The 22,208-nt window shown below is 39.2% G+C and overlaps 1 protein-coding gene across 3 annotated transcripts in view; it reads right to left on the bottom strand.

The window, feature by feature from the left end:
- Positions 1-22,208, bottom strand: part of LOC107036504 (protein scribble homolog) — a 30,679-nt gene that overhangs the window by 5,991 nt on the left and 2,480 nt on the right. Inside the window, exon 2 of one of the 3 annotated variants that reach the window (XM_015254515.2) lies at positions 2,850-3,187. In XM_015254515.2, coding sequence (XP_015110001.1) covers positions 2,850-3,180 — 331 coding nt within the window. In that variant the 5' untranslated portion in view covers positions 3,181-3,187. Of the gene's footprint in view, positions 1-828; positions 1,035-1,109; positions 1,467-2,849; positions 3,188-22,208 lie in introns of those variants that run through there. The other 2 variants (XM_015254524.2, XM_015254532.2) reach the window with 2 other exon arrangements.

Raw genomic sequence — 22,208 nt, forward strand, 5'->3', positions numbered from 1 at the left:
CCAAACTGTAAAACACATTCTACACTGCATTCTGGTTCACCTCTGGGACACGAAAAATGCCAAGCGTCAAAAAAATGACCACTCGGTCATTCTGAAAACGTTAATACGATCCATCGGTATGTCCCATACAATGCCAATATAGCAAAAAGCAAGAAAGTTATAATAACCCGGGCTACAACGACATATGGCGGAGCCCCCGTGCATGATGCCCCGTATGAGGAAACTGGGCAACTGTTCACCCATGTTACCGGGATATTTTTGGGACTACTTTTTTAGCAGAGTGTCAGAGAAACCAGCTAACGGGGACCCCATATTACTGCATGAATCGTCAACCAATTCAGGTATCGAAAACACATGTTTCTTTTTGACGAGAGATAACGCACCACAACCGCTTCCACCTTGCACCTCCTCAGAAGCTACCGAGAGTGCGGAGTTGCACTCGCCCCCTCCCCCCCCCCCGCCCCCTTCTCCCCTCACCCAGAGTTCTTTCATTCTCTCAAAACCCCACATTAGCATGCTGATTAGCATCTCGAGCCACCGCAGTCATTCTTCAGCATCTTTTAAAGATTATTCACATCATCACAGGCATAATAACGAAATCGTTTTAGTAAGTGGATTCGAATGCTTAATTAACGCTGATTCACGAAGATTACATTAAGACCGGGGGGGGGGATCAAGAGTGGTTCTCGAAGCCGCAAACTACCCGAAAAAAGAACGCCCAATTGAATGCTTCAGTACACTTATACAATATTTTTTATTAGGTACCATCAAAACCGTATTCGCGGGTTTAACGTCTTCGCCCTGTTGACTTTTACGATGTCGAAATACCGTGTTTAGTATTGCCTCAAGCCCCTCCCGCATTCAGCCGCGAGGACGGCCACCACACCTCATCCGTATGATATATTTTCAAATATCTCGTTTTTATTTGCCCCGTCGTAATGTGCATTTGAGTCTTATTTGGATGAGATATGTGTAGCACTGGCTCGTAACATCCGGCGCGTAGGACTGCATTAAGTATCCAGTGATGTGCGTTCGATGACTCCTTGGAAATGACTGTGGAGGGCTACTCCTGTACGAGGGAGAGAATTAAACTCGTGTACGTTGGATACCTTGTATCTCACTGAAAGTCCAGATAGTAGAGTCTTCCTGACTTTGGACGTATGAGCTTCGTCGTAAATCTTATAAAAGACTCGCTCGCACGCCAAACGACGGACGTAATAATTTCCGGTTTTCACGATATGCTGCTAGCCCGAGTTGTTCTTCTTCTCCCGGCCAAGGACAGTAGTCCACCGAGTTACCGAGGGACTTAGATGAAGAGTGAGAGAGGGAGAGTCCAATGTCCAAAGGGAGATGCAATTGATTGGTTGTATGAAGAGGGGTAAATGGCCTGAACGAGTTATCGATTAAACAGAGAGGGGTACACACGCACTTGAGGTGTATCAAAGGCGAGTTGTTGTATTTGCTGGTACGAGATACACCGACAAGACTGAGAACTACTTCGTTTTCGTCGTTATATTACTTGCGATGTTTGTTGTCGTTTCTCATCGTGTTATAACCACGCACACGCACTCACCCATGCTCAGGACACATTCTAGCAAGTAGCAGAGCGTTCATTCCCTTCCTTTCTGGAAGGCTTCGTGCACTTAGAGACGCCACGTGACGATATTGCCAAGAGTCCTCGAGGACACTCTACGGCGATTGTGGAGGGGGAGGCAATACTGTAAAAATAGTGTTTTAGACTTTTGCTTTTTTTCTTAGATCTTGGGTTTTTTTTTTCAACTTCTCTCGGTTTCTGCGGCTGAGGGAAGTGCTCTCGCGACCGGCTTGGTGGGTTTGATACAATCCGGAATATCCGGATTGTTCGAGGCGTCTTGCGATTAATTCGTAAATTTTTGTAGTGTTCAATGATAGGCAGATGGCTACCGGTTTTCAACTGAGGTGATGCGCCTTCCCGGGCTACTGGAGAGAGGAATTTATGGGATTTATTAATTTATAGTTTGTTAATGGGAAATTGAGATGGGGTAATGGTAGGGGAGAAAATTTTCTAGGGGCATTTTACACGGCCATCAATCACGCGAGGGCTATTATAGTTTTCTTTCCACTGGTTTTTCGAGATAACGGAATGAGAGATGAGACCATCATCGGTCCATTGTTCTCTGTAAATGATAGAATTCATTAGGTCGCTTGGGAGATGCCGAGGAACTCGGAGATTCTGGCAATATAAGTAATTAATTGGGACGGAATTCTCAATTATTTTACCCGATTGATTCGTTACGGGTAATTAACGCGGATTTTACAGCCACCCACGTTGTTTCATTACAATTGATTTCGTAATTGATTTATCTATTGCAAAATCGCACCATCACGATTGAGGATCGATAGGCCGATGCCTCATTTGCATTTATCGGACATTCACCATTCTCTCTTTATGCGTTTCCATGGTGGAATTTGTCATGTGGGTTTCTGAGAATGTAACTATTCATTGGGATTTTTAGAGTGTTTGTTTTATGGGTTTTGTGATTTTTTTGGTTTTGAAAAAATGTTTTTTGGTTTTGTTTGATATTTCAAGAACTTTATTTGAAATATTTATTATCAAATTGCATAAAATTTCAATATATTCCGTTACTGAAAGGGAAAAAACACTCGATTAAATTTCTGATACAGAAAATCGATCTGCATTTGAATTTTTCAGTTAATTGTGAGAATTTAAAATCCCATTGGATTTAGAGAAAATCAACAGATATTCCAGTAAAAAAAATGAATTTATTTCACGTCAATTTCTTGTTCTCTCATGAAATTTTATTCGAACGTTAAGGTGACATTCTCTGTTAGCATAGAGTAACATTTACCTCGCGCTTTCTCAGGCTCATGCTCGACGATAAAAGCCGGCACAGCAGTGACAGTCTGATAATCATTGTCAACTCCAACGCGTGTACCAATTCCAGTCTCATCGGTGAGGATCATTGACTGAATGGCCGTAGCATCGCCACAACTTCTTCTCGCATACTTGAATCTCGAGCCACGGAGTATCGCTGGATTAAACGCCTGATGGATTGGTACATCCAGGAATTTATTCGATGTTCCTACGTTTCCAGGCGGCTCGTCCAGTGGAGTTGGCGGAAGCGAGGCACCAACCTCGTCTGCGCTGTGTCGTCTCGCTTTTGCCAGTCGTTTGAACATGATTTATCTGGAATCAGAATGATTTTGAAGGATTAACAAGTGGAGAAACTAGATTGGAATTTTTTAGTAATGCTTTTGATGTTAATTAATTAATGATATGCTTCCGAATGCAATCGACGTAGCATTATATGACCATTAAAATAACTTTGAAATCAAGGGGTAATTTAGATAAATACGACTGTTTAAGGTAATTTTGATTATTCCTTCTTCAGGGGAATATTATCTTTCTATCATTTCCGGTGAAACGCATAGCTTGGATATTACATGGAAGAGTGAGATTTCAGGCTACTGGTTATGATTTAAGGATACTCGAGGATCTTTTGCAGTTTCGCGCGGATTATATCAGAGATTTCGAAATATTCAATCATCAAAATTGAAAATTTTATTGCATGAGGAAATGAAAAAATATATATAGATCGTGAATCTTGCTCCAAAAGGAGACTTTTCCATGTGTTCAGATTTTTCACATGGTTATCAACTGTTGAGAATTGAGAATCAAGTTTAGATCTTCAAAGTTTGGGACCCTTTGGCTCCGGGTGAAAAAAAAACGGTTTCTCAGTTTTCACTTTTTCCACATACTTTTGATAGTTCTGAATAGCCCGTCGCTTAAATAGTTGGAATCAACGTTCACCCGGCTAAAAAGTTCGATTTTGGCGGAAGTCGACTTTCCCCCTGGCAAAACCGAAAATCTAACCCTTTGGCTCCGGGTGAAAAATAATTTTTTTTAGTTTTCACTTTTCTCATATACTTTTGATAGTTCTGAATAGCCCGTCGCTCAAATAGTTGGAATCAACGCTCACCCAGATAAAAAATTCAATTTTGGCGAAAGTCGACTCTTTGGCTCGGACTGAAAAAATACTTAGTCAAACTAAAATTGAATATTCGATGTTTCTGTCTGTCTTTATCCATCTGTTACTGAGATCTCGATTTTTTTCTCTACACTTTTGTGCTTCTGCCTCTTCCTTGAAGGTAGTTTCCAAATATTTTCATTATTTTGAATCATTCCAATGCAGCATATTCAAATAAAAAAGTATCATGACACCGGGACCCGCAGTCGCAACCAAAAAATCCAAGAGACTCATTAAATTCCCGAGGTTCTATACAGTCGCCTCGTTAACTGCAGTTAAACTTGATTCATGGATCGAAGAGTCATCACGATGATACGTTAGGTTTTGTCCTAACGAACTTGCCCCGACGTTCTAGACCCCGATCGGCGTAAATTTAACAAAACCGCTAGGATGAAAACTATTCTCAGGACGATTCAGCCGCGCCGTGCATGGTACACCTCAGCGATTTTTTTCACTGACGCGCGACATTGTTTCAAGTTGTGAGTTTGTAGGTACTGGCATTCTAAAGATGGGGAAGTTGTGTAGAGGTGGTGGGTCTTTGGGTTTGCTTAGAGAAAATGTGGCGCTCGTGGTGGTAAATCGAGTCACGGGAAAATACATGGGAGTAAACGTAATTGCTTTCGCATGTTAACTGCAATCTGGCCTCTCTTTAACACCCTCGCGTTCAAGATCCTTCTTATTCCTTTAGCACGACACTCAATTTTCTGGTTAAGGATTTGGATTTACTCTTTAATTTGTCGAGGGTACATGTTTAGTTGCGAAGAAAGTCTTCTTAGGGATAAACTTTATGTTGTAATTTTCATTTCACTCGAATAAATTCGACTTGATTACCCCGATAATGTACGAAGGAACAAGTAGGTTTTGAGGAAAATGTGGAACTGTTAGAAATTTACGCCCGAAAATTCAGATAAAAGTCGTGAAATTTTTAATATCAACTAATTTCAAACAAATTTTGCATATTTTTTTTATCGACGAATCAGTTTTTTTCTGAGATAGTTTGTGAAATTCTGATTTTCAAGTCCATACGATAATCAATCTAATTGAAAATTTGGGGGAATTCAGGCAACTATCGTTCTTAATTCTAAATCTATTGAAAACTCAATTGAATGCAATGCTCAATTGTCACAATGAATTTGAAAATTCAAGCTAATGAATGAAAGACAGTAGAGAAATAAAGTTTTAATTTCTGGGGACATACCACTGATTTTCATTAGTTTTCGATGACATCGTCGTTAATTTTAAGAGCAATTTCACTGATTTTCACGAACCCACTTCAAATTTTTAGGAATCTATCGCAAAATTTCAGTGGTAAAAATCATTAATGATCGGGATCATTCTAGTCAGTGTCCAGTCCCCAATAATTGGCGATAGATTCCAGAAAATCAGTGACATATCCCTGAAAATGAAAACTTTTTTCGTTGACTTTCCAAAATTAATAAGAAATTCCATGAACGATTTAATCTTCAATTAAATTCAAATTGGCAACATTGACAATTCACAAGCAGCTGCTCCGGAAATTTCAAAAAATTTCAAAAATCGTGAGAGATAAAAAAGTTCTCCAAACAAATTTCTCTAAACTTCTTTCTTTTTCCAACATTTTCAAACCATCCCGCACCCTTTTGTTTCACCTCATCTCAATTTATCATTTCACTGTTGAATTCTACGCTGAAAATAATTGTACAAAATCCTCCATTGTCTTCAAATAATGACTTCACCACCCATTGTCAACAAAATGTCGCAATAAAGTTAAGTTCAATGATTGTATTCATTATGATTAGCATCCTCTCAATGCTGACGACCAATTAAATTCTTCAGTCACTGCGAAGGCAATCCACAATTTATTTTCCCTTGTCAAGGTCTCCACGCACGGGATCAAGACACACATGTTGCCCAGCGTCAAATAAGAAAAAAATACGGGGGGAAAAAAGGTTGAGATACGTCGGGAGAGAGACACATTTCTGACCTCGTTTTTTACAAACCAATGGTGCGATATATAAAAATGTCTCTTATGTCATCCCCCTGGCAAACTGCACTCGAGATAATCTCCCTCCTCGAAACGCCTTTAAAAACATTTCCATTCGCCTTTTTCTTTTATCATTGAGACATACTGAAGGGGGTGGGGGGGACAGAACTAACGGAGTGGTGGAAACGTCACGTTTTTCGATCGATCCATCAGTGGGGATCCGCGTCTGGAGGTCTCGGTGATGCCAACTGGCCGGTTTCACCGAGCCCTTTAATTATCCAACTTCACGAATAGTAAGCATTGTGAGAGGGACTGCGATTTTCACGAGTCAAAGGGGATAATCGGTCTGGTAAAGTCTCTGAGGCTAAATAAAACGAGCCTTTTGCCTAGGAACCATCTGGCTCTGGAGGGCTTTGCAACCGCCCACGGGACATCGCGTGCGTCACGTTTCTCTCAGCAAAAAACGTTAAATAAATGTTTGACTTTTTTCCGCAGTCGAGCGGTTTGTGGGTTAATGGGATAAGTAGAAGTTGATGTAAATGAAAACAAATTGCATCTTTCGATTGAAAAAATCACGCAAAACATAAAGTGCAAATGTGTACTTAAAAAGAACACGTGATGAGTATTCAATTTACAGATCTTTCATTAATTCATTTATTTATTACCATCTCCTTATCACAGAGAAGATTAGCCGCAGTATAAAAAGAGATATCAATTTTTTCAAATTAAGCAAATATTTGCGCACGAAGATGGCATTTTTGGATAGAAAACTACAATCCATTCAACTCAATAATATTTCAATGTTCAATTTAATTTTACCCGTTATAGCAGTTTTGATGTTAAAATTGAACATTTCCAATAACTGGAATACTTCTCTTGTCTGCTGAACAAAAGAGTATAAAATCTGACGGGAAAAAATATCAAAACACATAAAAAATACGCATTACGTGCATAAAACAATTTTCACAAACCAAGAATACCGAAAATGTCCCCTGAACAAAGAGCTGGAAAGCATATATTACATTTATGAACCCACTAACAGAATTAATATTCTTTTATTTCCAGATATTACTGCACACACGGTGAAAAGGCACTGAGGGGGGGGGGGAGGCGAGGGGAGGCAATAATAACCCAAGAATGGAGAAAAAAAAATTGTGCGGAAAGTATAACCACAGAGTCATGCCCTCCCGCGAAAAAGTCGTAATACACTCACGCACCTGTCCTACGGGTAGTCGTTACGGTGTACCGCGGTTAGATTTATGTTAATCCACATCTCTTATTATAAGTGTTGGCCCCTCACCCCTCACTCCGATGATGCAGTAGTCTCTGTCCAATGGACCACACGCTCAGACACTTAACATGGCGCACAAATATAATATAGCCGTGCAAACTACTTCAATAGTAAATACACACACTCGTACTTCTCATATGAATAAGGGAAAGTGTGTTATAAGTAATAGTTGTGTGTGCGTGCCGTGTACTTCACCCGCGCCACGCACAACACCGTGAGGTGATAATGATATACACGTGCAACATGTTCAAGACAAACTGAGAGTTGATTTTAATCACGCAATATTCGTGTTAAAATGATCTCTCATTCCTTGCTTGAAATATCGGTGGTGCATTCGCTCTATCAGTTTTTCATGATTTTTCCCGCTTTTTTATCCTTGTACGGTGCTAAAATAAACAATGACATCGATAATTGTCTGGAGCAATGTTCAAGGATGTGAAGCGAAGGGGATTACGATGCGCGGGAAATATTTATTGGCGGGAGTGGGAGAGGAAAATCGACGCTGAATCACATAAATTCTTTCTTTTCAAGAGTTCTCTGTCTCTTGTCTGAGATTCATGACTGAGTGGATATTGTTGGACAATACATTGTTGAGGATAAATCTTCATTTCATTGTTGTGGATATCCAAGTACTGTCCCCATTTTTCCGTTGAGATTCCTTTCAATATGTGGAGTTGAACATCGATGCTTCCATTTCAGCCCCATTTCGCCCTCTGGGATATCGAACGTTTTGCAAAATGTTATACTATTGCAAATAAAGAATTTGATAGGAAAGAGTAATTTTCAGAAGAGTGACATTAAATCCGATTTAGGGGAAAATACTCTCGCAGTTTAATCAACCAAATTTGATGATTAAAAATCTTCAAGTTTTGGATAACTTTTAGCCCATTATCAATAAAATTGCTTGCAGTCACATGCCGCGGATGAAAAAAATTAAAACTCGATTTTTTCTCATTTCTTAAGTATAAAAAATGACTATTTCTCTGCAAATTTCAAATTTCATCGCAGTCTCCCCTTAAGCCAATCCGAAATAATTTCAATAAGAAAGTGAAACGGCCTTCTTCAACTCCTTGATTAAATAATTCTCTCGCACCAAAATAACACTTCAAGATGCAATTATAGATGTACTCCCTCGCACTCTGATAATAATCGCAAAAAAACCAGAAATCTCAATCTCGTTAAAATAAAGGAAAAATTTCCCCCCACATCCCCGGAAAATGCCCCGTAATGCCATAAACTTCCCAATGCGATATGAAAACTAAAAACATTAGCGTGTAACCGATAAACTGGATTAACGTCGGCAGAAAGCGAATCGTCCAAGTTTATTAAACTCCACCTGAAGCTGAACCTAATCCGTCTTATCTCGCAAATGCAAGCAAATTAAATCGATTAATCGATGCCAGTGGAAATCCACTAGATTTATGAAACACGGGGTGGAGTTGTAGTGGGACACTGGGCCTGTATTACATAGTCAATGCACCTGTTGGCACATATCTTGCGTAATGTACGAGTGAGTGAGTGAGTCTGGGCGGCCTCAAGAATTCCGGTGTACTTTCACTCTCGTCGAAACCTTTCCCAAACGCATTCATCATTTTTATTTTTTATTTTTATTAAACGCTGAATATTCACGGCGGGTCCATTGTGGAATCGGCGAAGAGCACGCCAGACGGCCCTCTGGATGCACCACGAGGTGCCCCTCTGGGGTGTGAGTACATGTGCGACACAGACAGAGAGATGCCGCCGAAATAGCACTCTCGAGACTTAAAACTCCTCTCTCGGCGCGTTTTAAAGTTAGCACTGAAAATTAGCAAACCGAGTGTACGAAGCTGGCGGCGATCATTTCCTCTCGTGTTTCAGTTTACCAAGTCAAAATTTAACAGGAACGCCCCCTCCAAAATGGAATATTTGCTACCGAGATACGGGAGGAGGCCCTATATCAACCCCTCAAGGCTAAACAAGAACGACCAGAAAACACCGGAGGAAGCGGTCGATTAACTTTTTTAGACATTTTTTTCCCTTTTTGTTTTCATTTTCTCGTTTCTTTTTCGTTGCTCCTTTCCTCCACCTTTGTTATTTCCTCGCCGGGGAGAATTAGAGACCGAGAATGAACGGCAAAGAGGTATAAGATCGGAGTCTCGTCCAGTTGGGAAGATGAGACTAGGCTGCCCCTCAAGGTAAAACGAGGAAGGTGAGATGTTGGGGGGAAATGGGGAGCCAAAGAGAATTGAGAACGTGGAGGTTATACGCTCACGGGGGCTCTTGCACCTGTTCGTTTCTCTCGGCTTGTCCCCTTTCCACGAATTAGAGAGGATCGATGGATGAACGAGTTTAGGGGCATTACAGACTCGGTGAGGAAGACGCTTATGCATTTCAGTGGACTCCAGTGGTGGTGCTTTTTTTGTTCCTTTGTTTTCGTCGATTCATTCGTGTGGGGTCGAGATTTTGGGATGCAAACACGAGACTTCCGTGACGATGATCGTTCTACATCTGTTGATTGAGAAGAAAACAATGGAGTGGAATGAAGTTTGAAGATTGGATACACCTGGTCTCCTCGCATCGTTGGTATTGCGGTGAAATTTTTTCTTGCTTTTATTTTAATTGAGCTGTTGCTTTCGAAGCGGAACTTGGAGATTTGTGTTAGTGACATTGAGGTGAGCATTAAGTAATGCTGATGCTCGGGAATTATATTCAATTATATCCTCCAGCCTCTCGTAGCATCGTTGGAAAATCAAGGCTGGCATCGGTGCACGCTGAGGAATCGCTTTAAATGAGCATCATCAGGAATAGCTTGGGCTATCCTCTTTATTAAAAAAAAGAGGTGGAAAAAAGGGGGAAAATAATTGTCTTACATCAACTACCTGTTGCTTCTTGTGGGTAAAATGTGAGAGTCGTTTTTGAGGGGAACACGTTAGAAAACCACAAGCCACCAGGGACCCAGGCCTTCCCTTCGGGTTTTAATATCGTCGCGCAGCATTCAAAGAAATTCTGAGGATACCTCCTGAGAGTCCAAGCGAGTGTATACACCCCTCCAGGCGCCAATTACCTGATGGCACACGTAATTGCCGAAATATAAACCGCAAATATTACGGCGGCTCCTTGGGTGTGTGTAGAATGAGTCCCTTTAGCATTCCATTGGGATGAGAAGTCGCAAGGGGAATGAGGGAAAAAATAATATTCAATTTGAAATTTATGGCTGGAGGAAGGACGACAAATCATAACCAAAAATTTTTGGCTTTCTCTAATTGAGGATGTTTACATGCTATCACGAGTATTCGGATTTTTTTTCTACTGATTAAGGAAGTTTTTGCTTCGTTTTGATGACACGGAGAAAAAAAGTCTCGGAGTTTCAGAACCGCGGTGGTGACATCCAGAAATTCCCGAATCTAGAAGGTATTACTGAGATCCAGGAATTGGTTACTTATTTTCAGAGAAAAAATTTCAGTGAGAAAAGCCCTTAAGGATATACGAGTATCTTTCACAATTTGGTACAGCATGTATTAATGAAGAAAAATTCAATTATCGAATTTGTCAATTAAATTGCCCGAGAAAAATTTGAAAAAAATGATGAAAATGGTGGAAAATTAATTGTTTATCAATTATTTATAGAAAATGTTCGTAATTTTCAAATTATTTCATCAATTTTTCGCCAAAAGTAAACTTTCTCATTTTTTTTAGATTTTTAAAATATTTTCGAACGGCTCAATCTTGAGATTCAACCTGCAACGTTTAAATAAAAAAACCAGTGTAAAACGTCCGGAAATTTAGGGTTAAATGAGGCTCAAATGAAAGCTCTGGTGTTCGACAAAAGTAGAAAAACACGTTACTGGATAAAAAATAGCCAAATTACTTGGATATCTTTAATCCTAGTTTAGTCGCCACATGCGATCCGTCGACTTTGGTCATCTCCGCGGGGATTCCCGTTCTGCTATTAACGCTCCAGCGTTGCCTAATTCACTCTACGCTGCCATGGCGCGTTTTGCGGGTCTCCGGCAACGTCGCGTAACGGGCGATTTCATTTGACGGGGGAAAAAATAATTCCTCTATTCTAAACTGTCTGTTTTCTTTCGGAATTTCGGGAATTGGGTTGTTCTAAAAATTACTATCATTTTTAGACACGTCAATTGGCAAAGTCAATATTTTTTCTATTTTTCCGGATATTCGGTCAATGGCAATTAAAGAAAAACAACCCGCTGCGGCGTTTCCGCATATGATGAGCACTCTAGGGATGAATCCAGAGCTGCGGTACTAAAATCAAGAACCGTTCTACAATTTGTGATGATTCGTGACATAGGGAGGGGGTCGCCTAGGTTGTGATGTCACACCATAATTATCAAGGATAATTTAAGAAGACAAAGTGTCAATTGAAGAACCCTAGGGTTCTTGATTCCAATACCAAAGTGCGTGGAATAAAAAGGGAATGCGCCTTGATTCAAGTACCATGAGAACTGGATTTCAGTGAAAAATACTGAGAACTAGAATCTTTTCTCCGATTCTTACAGAAAATTCTCTTAGATGCTGAAGAAATCCACAGATTGTTACTTGAAACCAGAAACTTTTCTTTCCCTGTGGATGTTGTTGAGAAGTAAAATTGAGGGAATGGAGTCAACGTGGTTGCTAGCCTGGTATAATATAAAATCAAATGATTAATCAATTGATAATTCATCCAATGCGTTCATTCATTCAATCAATTCAATTGAAATATGTCCTCAGAATATTGCATTCAGCACATTTGCAAAAATTTAAATATCATGCAAGAAGCCCAGGACGAACAATAAGAAATCAAATCGAAACATATTATAAAGAAAAAACCCCAAATGCGTACCAATTGTTATTCCTTTCCGAATGAATGAACTAACAGAAACATCAGAGAAATCATGACATTAATCCACTGGAGTATCCGAATGACTCAGTAAAAAACCCGAAAACATGATTAAGCGTTCCACTAGTATGCAAAATGTGAAGAAGATAGTAAAGAAATATGGAAATTCGTCCATAATAAGGAACAATAAATCAAACCTTCCCATTATCATTTCTTCCCTCATCAATCAGAAACGAACCTATTGAAAAACTTACAACGCTAAACGAGTAGAAGACTTCAGAACCAAATAAGTCTCCCCCGAATGCTTCAAATCCCCTAAGCGTACTCAAAGCCATTCTCAGAATCAATCCTCACAATTTCCAGCACTGATTCATCCCACGAAAACGATCATACCATGAAATCGAACAAAGAGATCCCCAGAAACAATTCGCCGAAATACTGAACGTACACGTCCGCTTCATCTCTCAGGCATCTTGAGTTTTTATTGAAGCGATTTTTTTATTCACACGCAGGTATGAAAAGCCAAGCCTTTCAAATCTAACTGATGGTACAAGTCAAACGATCTGCCTCACACGGGTTTCAGAAGCCCTCAATGCCCACCGAGGAATCGAGCGAGTGAGCGAGAGGGAGGCGCAGTGACCCTAAAGGAACCCTAGACATTTGCATTGCAATATTCGCATCACGCCCCCCCTCCCCCCCCTTCCCCCCAGTATCTTATTCTTTTGAGAGCCACAAAAGACCCCCACACTGACGAATAAACATTCACACACGTGCGAAGAAAACGGTTTGTATATATTAGAACGTATATTTCGTTTGTTTGTATCGTTGACGGCATTCCAGAGGGCCCCTTCTGGCATTTCCTGCACGCGTCCTCCAGGCAGCCTTGCGTCCTCGCGCGCACACACCGAAAACGTTATATGACGTCCCGGGACGAATTCCATCCATCACACATGGAATATACGCTGTTAGAAGATTACTCTTGAAATTTCAAGTGAAACAATTAATATAAGACTTTAGAAATTCACGCTCTCGTTGGAAAGTCAATGATTGTTTAACACGAAAAAGCCAATTTTCTTGAATTTTCAAGGTGAATAAGAAATTTAGTAAACTCTTTCATTTGAAATTGAATTCAATCTCACAAGATCGAAAATGCAGATGACGATGTGGCTGAAATTTCAAGAAATTTCTAACAGTGCATCCACGCATCAACAGCCATTTTTGTATTCATCATTCAAAAGTTTTAATCCAGGAAAATTAATTCCAAAGTGTATTTCTAATCTTCAGCACCATCGGGTGTGACGGATGTTTTTTTCCACAAATGGAGAGGATGAACTATCCATCAATCAAGTTAATGTAATCAAATCACCAGTTGAGTCGATCCGTGAGAGGATCAATGTACTCTAGATGCTGGAGAAGGTGACAGAGCAGGAGTGGAGCTAGTGATGTCTGATCGTATTACCCAACAGAAATCCGCTCAAGTTACCCATCGATATATCGACTTTCGGGTTTGTTGTGTATCGGAATCGTATCATCGCGTGATTGATTTTTTTTATTATCAATCTCTAGGAGTTGAAGATACAACTGGTACAGAAGGGAAAGGGAGGAATGCTGGAATGGTGGAGATACTAATCTCGGTGAAGGGGCCCTAAAAGGAATTGAGAATAATTAATGTTTTTTAATTTTGTACGTTGGACGGGGAAAAGAGCCTGCGATGAACGAAAAAATAATAGAGATGGGAATTGTTGTTTGCCTCTGCTGTTTCTCGTTAGCCCAGGCAATATTTCCTCTCAATTCCAATTTCTCTCATTGACATCGGGGTAATGGAAACCGATTCATTCGAAAACAACTTGTGCGTGATGGAGCAATGAATTTTCCTCGCGATGCGGAGAAATTAATTACGGTAAATTAGGGAGATGGAGGTAACTTGGATAACTTAGATATGATGAATTTATCACTGGAGAAACTCAACGAAAGATGAAATGCGTTCACTGTTAGAAATTTACTCCTGAAATATTGGGGAAAAATCTTAAAATTTTGGAACATTTTTTTCCGAGAACGTCTTACGATTAATCAGAATGTGAAACAATTTTCATTTCTAATATTGAATACTAGCCCTTCATTTCTTCTCAAATTTTTCAGTTCAAATGCTGCATCCTGCCCGGCCATGATCCGTTCTCCAGAAATAATTCGACAAATACCCCTCCAGCTACAAAATTATCCAGTATTTCTCTCAAAGCCTCCCTGCATACAAATGATCGTGTCAAGTTTTGTAGGAAAATCCTTCGCGCAAGTGCCTGAGATTTTTTCACCTGAAAAACTTAACACTCGTTTTTTTTACAACGAAGCTATCAGGAAATACCCGATAATTATAAAACTCTCGAGGTATTACTACTGAATAATTTACATGAAATTTTCATATATATTCTTACTGAAAAATCGATTCAGTTGCAATGTTTGGGTCCGGGTGACCGGGTGGTCCGGGTGACAAAAAGAAGAGTACAAATCCCACCCTAGGCCTTTGTACCTCCCCAACGCCCCGTAAAATAAAAACTGAGAAAATGGCTAACGTAATGTTCAATTCTCACAGTGAGAATTCTCACTGTCAATCGATATCAATGACCAACTCAATTTAACTGAATTTCTATTTCAAAATGAATTCAATTCCACAACATTTATAATTCAAATGCAGCTGTTACTTAATGTCTTAAAAAATTCCAACGAGATAGGCTCATTAGGCGCGTATAAATATTTACCTCTGGATTGGAGTGAAATAGGAGAGTCTGAGTTCAAAGATTTCCGTCGATGGACTATTTAAAGGATTCACTGAAAAAATACTCTTTCATCTGCAAAGTGAACGCATTTCCTCTCTTCAAGGGGATATGAATGCATAATGGTGAATCATATCTCTGAAGTAAAACTAGATCATCAAACCACGCAACCTTGGATTTCTTGCCAAGTTCACTGCACGGGAGTTTGTTGAAGATGTGCTAGCACTCGCAGCTGCCCCCTACCCCCTACCCCCCCCCCTTCCGACGCTTTTGCTATGTTATTTAAGAGTTTATGCTTTTGCTGTACAGCAGAAAAGACTTTTCCGCGCCATGTGTGGGTGATTATCCACGAGCGGCTCTACGATCAAATCGTTCTTCAGTCTATAATGTTGGAAAAACGAGTTAAAATCCATTCTAGGTCTATCCTAGTTTTTGTCTAGGCTCACCACGCGGTTGGACAAACGCTCGAGCCATCTAAGGCTCACCAGTGTCTCTCTGCCTTATACGATTATTTCATCCTCTCTCTCAATTCCCCTGCGTATCTACTCAACTCCTTGCCGACTATCCAGTCGTGTTAATCCACACACGTCCTGGTTTTTAATATAAAAAACTGAGATTCAGGATTTCTCCTCTTAACCTTTTAAAGGCCTTTTTTGGTCGTTTACATTTTGTGTTTTATGCAAATTTATATGAATACACTGAGAGGGGAATGAACTGACGGTATCTTTCTGTATAAAGTCGATTTTACTCTGCATTTATTCACGCATTTATTTATGTTTTTCGATATTTCATGTTCGAGAACTTTTTTTTGCGTAAAAAACGCAAAAAACGCACTTTTCATCCCCTTATGGCCCTCAAGTATAAATCCGAGGGGGTTGATAACTTTTAAATAATTTTACATTTTGGCAGACGGAAAGTCAACTTTCGCCAAAATCTAATTATTCACCCCTCAGATGTCAATGAAACACTCTTAGACGACAGAAATATCGACACAAAAATTTTCTTTTTTACTTCAAATTTAATGTCAAATGAGCTGAAATTTAATGTGAATTTTTTTCGCCAAATGAAAGTTGATTTGTCAGGTGTACACACGTAATTAGTTATCCTGACACAAAAGATTTAAAATGTTTTATTTACCGAATACAATTGAACGCAAAAAAGCTTCTCCGTCTGTTAATCTTCATGTCTCTTTTAATCCTTCTACCTATTCCCTCGTGATGTTAACACATCTTGGCTTCAAACAGCAAAAAAGAGAGCACCCATTTCTCGTTAATCCCATAAAGTTTTTATCCTCTTTTTTATCCAACACTTTCTCAACTAGGGCTTCTGTGTACTCTTATCAAGCTATCATCGATTGCAAGAGCGAGAGCGACACGTCTGGACTCAGAGCCATGCATCATTTACGATAGTAAAGAGACAAGTTCATAAGATCGCTCGGAAATGGATCGATCATCCACACATAAAGCGAAGACGAGATGAGCTACCTGCAAATGTTCCTCTCAAGCGTAACCAAGAACATACGGAGAACGACAGAAATGATGAGCGCTCGTTCATTCGAGCTACTCTTACTCAGTCATAAGTAGTTGAAGAAGGAAAATAAAGTAAAGAGGTAATAAAATGGGGGGGAAAAAAACCTGAACATTTCCCGTGTAACACTGTACCTACTAACGTTACCCTTATGCCGTCCAACATCCGATACGCACTTCAGGCTTCTCGCTCATGTGCCTATGTGTATCATGTGCTCGTGGTAAGACGACACCGTGACGTAACACTAAGATGATGGGGGGAAATGAAAAAAGTCGATGCAACTCGCAATGTTGCATCGACATTTATTTATTCTGAATTCATCCCGTCACTATCTGGTGCATCGATTATCGCATGAGTGGAGTAAAATTGCGTGTATTTTCGTTGGGAGATTATGGGGGGATTTAATGTGGAATTATGTCATGAATTCACGCGGAATTTAATCGCTCGGGTTAATGCACTCTAGCCTATAAATACGGGTGGTGGAGTTTGCATAAAATGAGACGTTTTCGGGAAATTTCTGGTATGAGGTGGACGAATAAAATATGAGGATTGATTTTAGATGTTAGGGTGGAATGAACTCTGCCTATTGGAAAATTATTCTTAGAATTTCGAGTGCAAAATATTTTGGTTTTAACCATTAAAAATTTATATTAAATAATTTTGTTGAATATTTCTTCAATTTTGTTGAAGTTTCAAGATTAATGGTAAAAATCATGAATTATCTCATCTTGAATTGAATTAAAATTTTGAAAATTGGGAATTCAGACGCAGCTTTCACTCGCATTTCTAAAAATTGGTAAAAGTGAGGATTGAAAAGGGGGAGATGCGATGAGGCGAGAACATCTTTGGTGATTTTGTAGTTGTCCTGGTTGAGTGGCTGTGGAGGGAAATATCAAGAGAAGTTTCTTGAAGATGAGGACATTCTGTACAGGAAACATCTTCTGACATTCCGTCGTGAAATAATTCATCATGAAGATAATTGACTACTTAACGGGATGAGATGAATTTCCTTCTACGTTTGCAATTCTCTCGGAATTGGCGATTTTTAGCTGAGGATATTTCCAATAAAAAGGTTTTCAACTTTTCATCATCGGATAATTCATTACGAACTGATAACACAGAGAAAAAGTGTTGGCTTTCAGGGCTACGTCACGGATTTTCAAGAGTTCATTCCCAATTATTAGCGATTCACGATTGTAAACTTCAGTAATTTTGTCATCAATTCCCACTGATATCGTCAATTATTTTCGGTGACATTATCCCCGATTTTCAGGGATCCATCTTTAACTTTTAGACATCTATCAAAACACCAAATGTCAGTGATAAAAATGACGGATAGTCAGGGTCCTTCTAGTCAGTATCCAGTACCATAATAACTCGACGATAGATTCCTGAGAATCAGTGACATATCCCAGGGAATCAATAACTCGTCCCTGAAAATCAAAACTTTTTCTCTGTGAACTTCAAATTAAATGAGCTGTCCTAAAAAAAAGCGTCGTCACTCGGCTTCGACCCTCGAGTCCATAACCTCCTCGACATTTTCTGAAATTAAAATGTTTAAAACCCTCCAAAAATATCTTTACGACGTCCAACGATAAGAGAACTCATCCCGAGCCCTCTCTATTTACGACTACCCATCAAATATTTGACAAGTCAATCTCAAGAGCAGGATTTTCTCGTGGAAATTGAACCTTTTTTTAACAATCTTGATATGATATCACATATCACGTGCCACCAATAACACCTCCAACAGCATTACCCCATCCCCAAGAGCCCGAGAGTTTTGCCTCAATTCCGGTGTCGACATTCCAGTACGTGGAATACCTGTGTGTGACACGTGCGATCGATCCGAGGACGGTCACATGCAATTATGCACACGTATTCATGCACACGGACATCTCGAGACCATCTAAGAATACACACCGGGCCAGACTGAGCGTCGTCGGATATGGAGGAGGATAAACATTCGCTGCAATTTCATATCGATCTGGTATCTCTCGGTTTAACCACACGTTTGAGTGCCCTCAAGGAAGTAAAGAGAGAAAAAGAACATTTCACATTGTCTGGTTGCGAGATAAACACTTGAAAATTATTATTTATGCGGGTCCAGAAGTAGAATCCAGTGAAAACTGGAGTGAAAGCTAGAATCAACAGATAAATTTTGAATCCGTGTTGTGGTAATCGATATGAAAGTGGACTACACGGTTTAAGCATTATTCGAATATGTAGTTTCTTTATTCATATGTAACAGTGCTATTTTTGATTGTCTCCTTTGAACTGAGGGTTCAAATAAAGGAAATTCAAACTGCTTAACCATTCAAAATTATTTGGTCGACTCTTACACTGAGAAGACAAAAGTTTCTTCAGAGTTTCAGTTTTAAAATTCGCGGGCTATGGAAGTGAGATTTATCATGTATTGAGATCGATTATATTTGTCTAAAAACGAATAATTAGTGCAAAAAAAATTATTGTTTGTTTCTTCAATTTGACTTAATTTCAGAAATCGCTTTCTTGTCATGAAGAAATCGTCCTGATCTAGGCCAACTACAAAATTTCCTGACAGAATTTTTGTTGTTCTCATTGCGAGATCTTTTGCACGTAAAAATTTTCAAGCCTTTCAACCTTTTTTTCTCCGTGTAGTCTATTTTGAATCGCTGAATAAGGAAAATAAATAATGCAAGAATGTAATTCGTCGGCAAGACTCGACTCAAATGCCTCAAATTCCTTGAGCCCATGAGTTGGAAATGATTCTCAAGGCGCACTCACATCCAATAAGTGTCTACCCATGTCACTGGTGACTTAAACTAGATAATTTTCCTCGATACGATTAAAATAACTCTCTCCCGATGAAATTCACGCACCAAATCTAGTTCTAAATGTATAAACGGAGTTAACGGTCGTGAGTGCCCACGTTTTTTTGTTGTCACACACTCGATAAAACGCAGTTTGCTACCGTTAGGTAAACCCCGACCGTTAACAGACGCAACGAATCAGCAATTCTTTCATTGAACAGTGTCAAATGTGGGGGATAATTGAAGGTGTGCAATGTCAAATATGTGAGATGACCGGACGACATCGGACATTCTAGTTTACATCGCAAACATGGACTAACGAAAATAGAGTCGTCAGTTGGAGTCTCTTACTTGAAAACTCAACTCCTCGTGTATTTATAATTCTCGAATGTGGAATGGGTTCGTTCACTTGAAGAGCCGCTCTTGAATGCCGGAGTGAAGGTGTGAAATTTGTTTGAAATTTCCGCCAGGGCGCAGAATCTACGGGAAAGTACAACTCCGCATTGCAGTATTACAGTGCAGGAAGGATGTATGCACCTCTTTTTGGCTTGCGTGGTGTTATATTCGTGGCTCACCTTCGCGGCTCGGGGGCTTTCACCCGGACGGTCGCTTCGACAGCACTATTTTCCGATTGATATTCAATTTCCGAGCTGAATTAATGGACGCATTCCACTAGGTTTTGATTCTTCACGAAAATTCCGGAGGATTTATTGAGTTTGAGGAATGACGTAAGACATTTTTTCTCAGTGGAATTCTATTACATTCCAACGGTATAAAAGGAATGAACGCGAGAAGTAGTTTCGATTAAATTTTTTTTCCCGTTCATTTCGCACAAAAATTCTGCAACTTCTCTGTTGGCGCCAGAATTTTTTGTATTGGCTTTAATTTCTGTTTCATTCGGTTTTATGTCGAGCTAAATCAAAGGATGATCCCCTGGTAGAAATAGAAATTTTTTGACGGTTATGTATCAACGTTTGACGGTGTGGGCTTGAATTGTATTTGAGATTAAATTATTCATGAATCCTCATCTTTGCTGGGAATCCACAAAGATGAAAAATTTTTCCATTTACCACAAAGTTTTTTTGTATTTTAAAAAAACTCACATCAACACGAAAATCATACTTTCGAATTGCAAACACTTCATGCAATTATCAAGTTTTTTTAAAAGAGCTTAAAAGAGAGATAAACTCCATCTGAATCCCATTTCTCGGTTAATATCCCATATTTGATATTCCAGAGTCTATTTTTCCTGATATCCCCTAATACATAGGGGAGGGTAGGGTAAAACGGACACTTTTGACTTTTTTAAAAATCTTAATGAGGGGTTGAAATATTGATAAAATTCAATAATTTTTTTTTTCAATACAAAGAACAATTCTTTCCCTTTGTGGTGAGCCTATACTGCGCTCAATTGATAAATTTGTTTCTGAGTTATGAATAATGTAAAAAAGTTTAAAGTGCCCATTTTACCCCACCCTCCCATAAGTTAATTTTTACGCTGAAACGCAACTACGTGTTGTAAAAATGTCCCCCCACCGTGCATTTATTCCCTTTTTCACTCATTTTTCAGTGCATAAATAATTATTTTATAGCAATGCACCTGCAATGCGCGTTGCCGATCGATTCGAAACTGATCGCTTGTTAAGTGTCATACATGGCTAAACCTCGGTTTCTCGTACCACCTTGATTTATGCACGACGATAACGAACGTTATATGCATCTAGCCAACTGTACACTCTCTTTAATATCCTGCAAATGTATTTGAGTGTGTGGTACGTGTGCCTTGTAAAGCCAAACAGGCGTCTCGATCTTTGTGAAAAAGCCCATGGTGGAATAAACGACGATGTACATGGTGGAAGTTAAAAGGGGTCGAGGAGGGGAAATACCCTAACGTGAAAATATTGTTTTGCATTTGTACAGGAGGCTGTAGGCGACCCCTATGACTTTACCAACTCACTCTGTACATATATTATTTTGTACTTCCTACTGGGATTACCCGCAAAATTCACGTCGTTCGGGAAATTTATATTAATGCCATTAATTCTTTGCGGAATACATTTTACATCTTTCCTTCTTAATTGAATTCACTGTTAGAAACAATTGAAATTTAATGGACACTTCGGTTGTAATAACCAGGGGAGCGGGATTCAATTTAATTTACGGGGAAAAATCATAAAGAATGCGCAGCAGAAAGACGAGAATTGTCTATCAAAACAGAATTTTTAATTAATTTAATGGATTTTACCAGATTTCTGTTAATTTTCATAGGATAATTGAAGGCAAAATTATAATCCATTGGTTTTTTCTTTAAATTATGAATTTATTGAGTGACACTCCTTGAACTGTCACTTGATAAATTTTCGAGGAAGTTGATCGGAAATTACAGCCAAAAATTGTGACAGCATTTAATCATTTTGAGAGGCAAAGACATCTTTCGAAAATATTAGATAATGTCATGAGCTAAAGAGGTAAGAAGTAGAGAAAGGCGGGGCAAAGTGGAACACACGTCATCAACTGAAAATCCCAATGTTTCTGTTTATATCCGAAGATGAAAGAATTACAGTAGATCAAAAATTTCCACTTGGCCGCACTCTCGGCTAATTAATGACTTTCAAAATGTTTCATTATTAATTCTATAATTGCCCAATTAATGCTTAATTAAAAGAAAAACCATTTCAATTACTTTTCCGATGAATAATTAAACAAAATGTATTTCTCATTTCTCGTAGAAATATTCGTAGACTCTGTAGGTTTAGAGGAAAATGCCGAGAGAGATTCCACAGAAATTGATGAATCCCACAAAATATGGTCAGTTTCATCTCAGGAATTTCAGCATTTCAACCACAGAAGGAATCCTCCTTAGTCTTCTCATATTTATTCGATATAGACATTCGAAAATGAGTCTGAGGGTCTCCGAATGTCCAATCACATTCATAAATGCACCGCTCCCCCCATCAACAACAATTCAAATCCTTTCATTTTTTAATTTTGCGAGCTTTTCCTTATTTTTCCTGCCTCGA

Source organism: Diachasma alloeum, unplaced genomic scaffold (genome assembly GCF_001412515.2).
Source record: "Diachasma alloeum isolate Michigan unplaced genomic scaffold, Dall2.0 Dall_scaffold_00176, whole genome shotgun sequence".
NCBI classification, from domain to species: Eukaryota; Metazoa; Arthropoda; class Insecta; order Hymenoptera; family Braconidae; genus Diachasma; species Diachasma alloeum.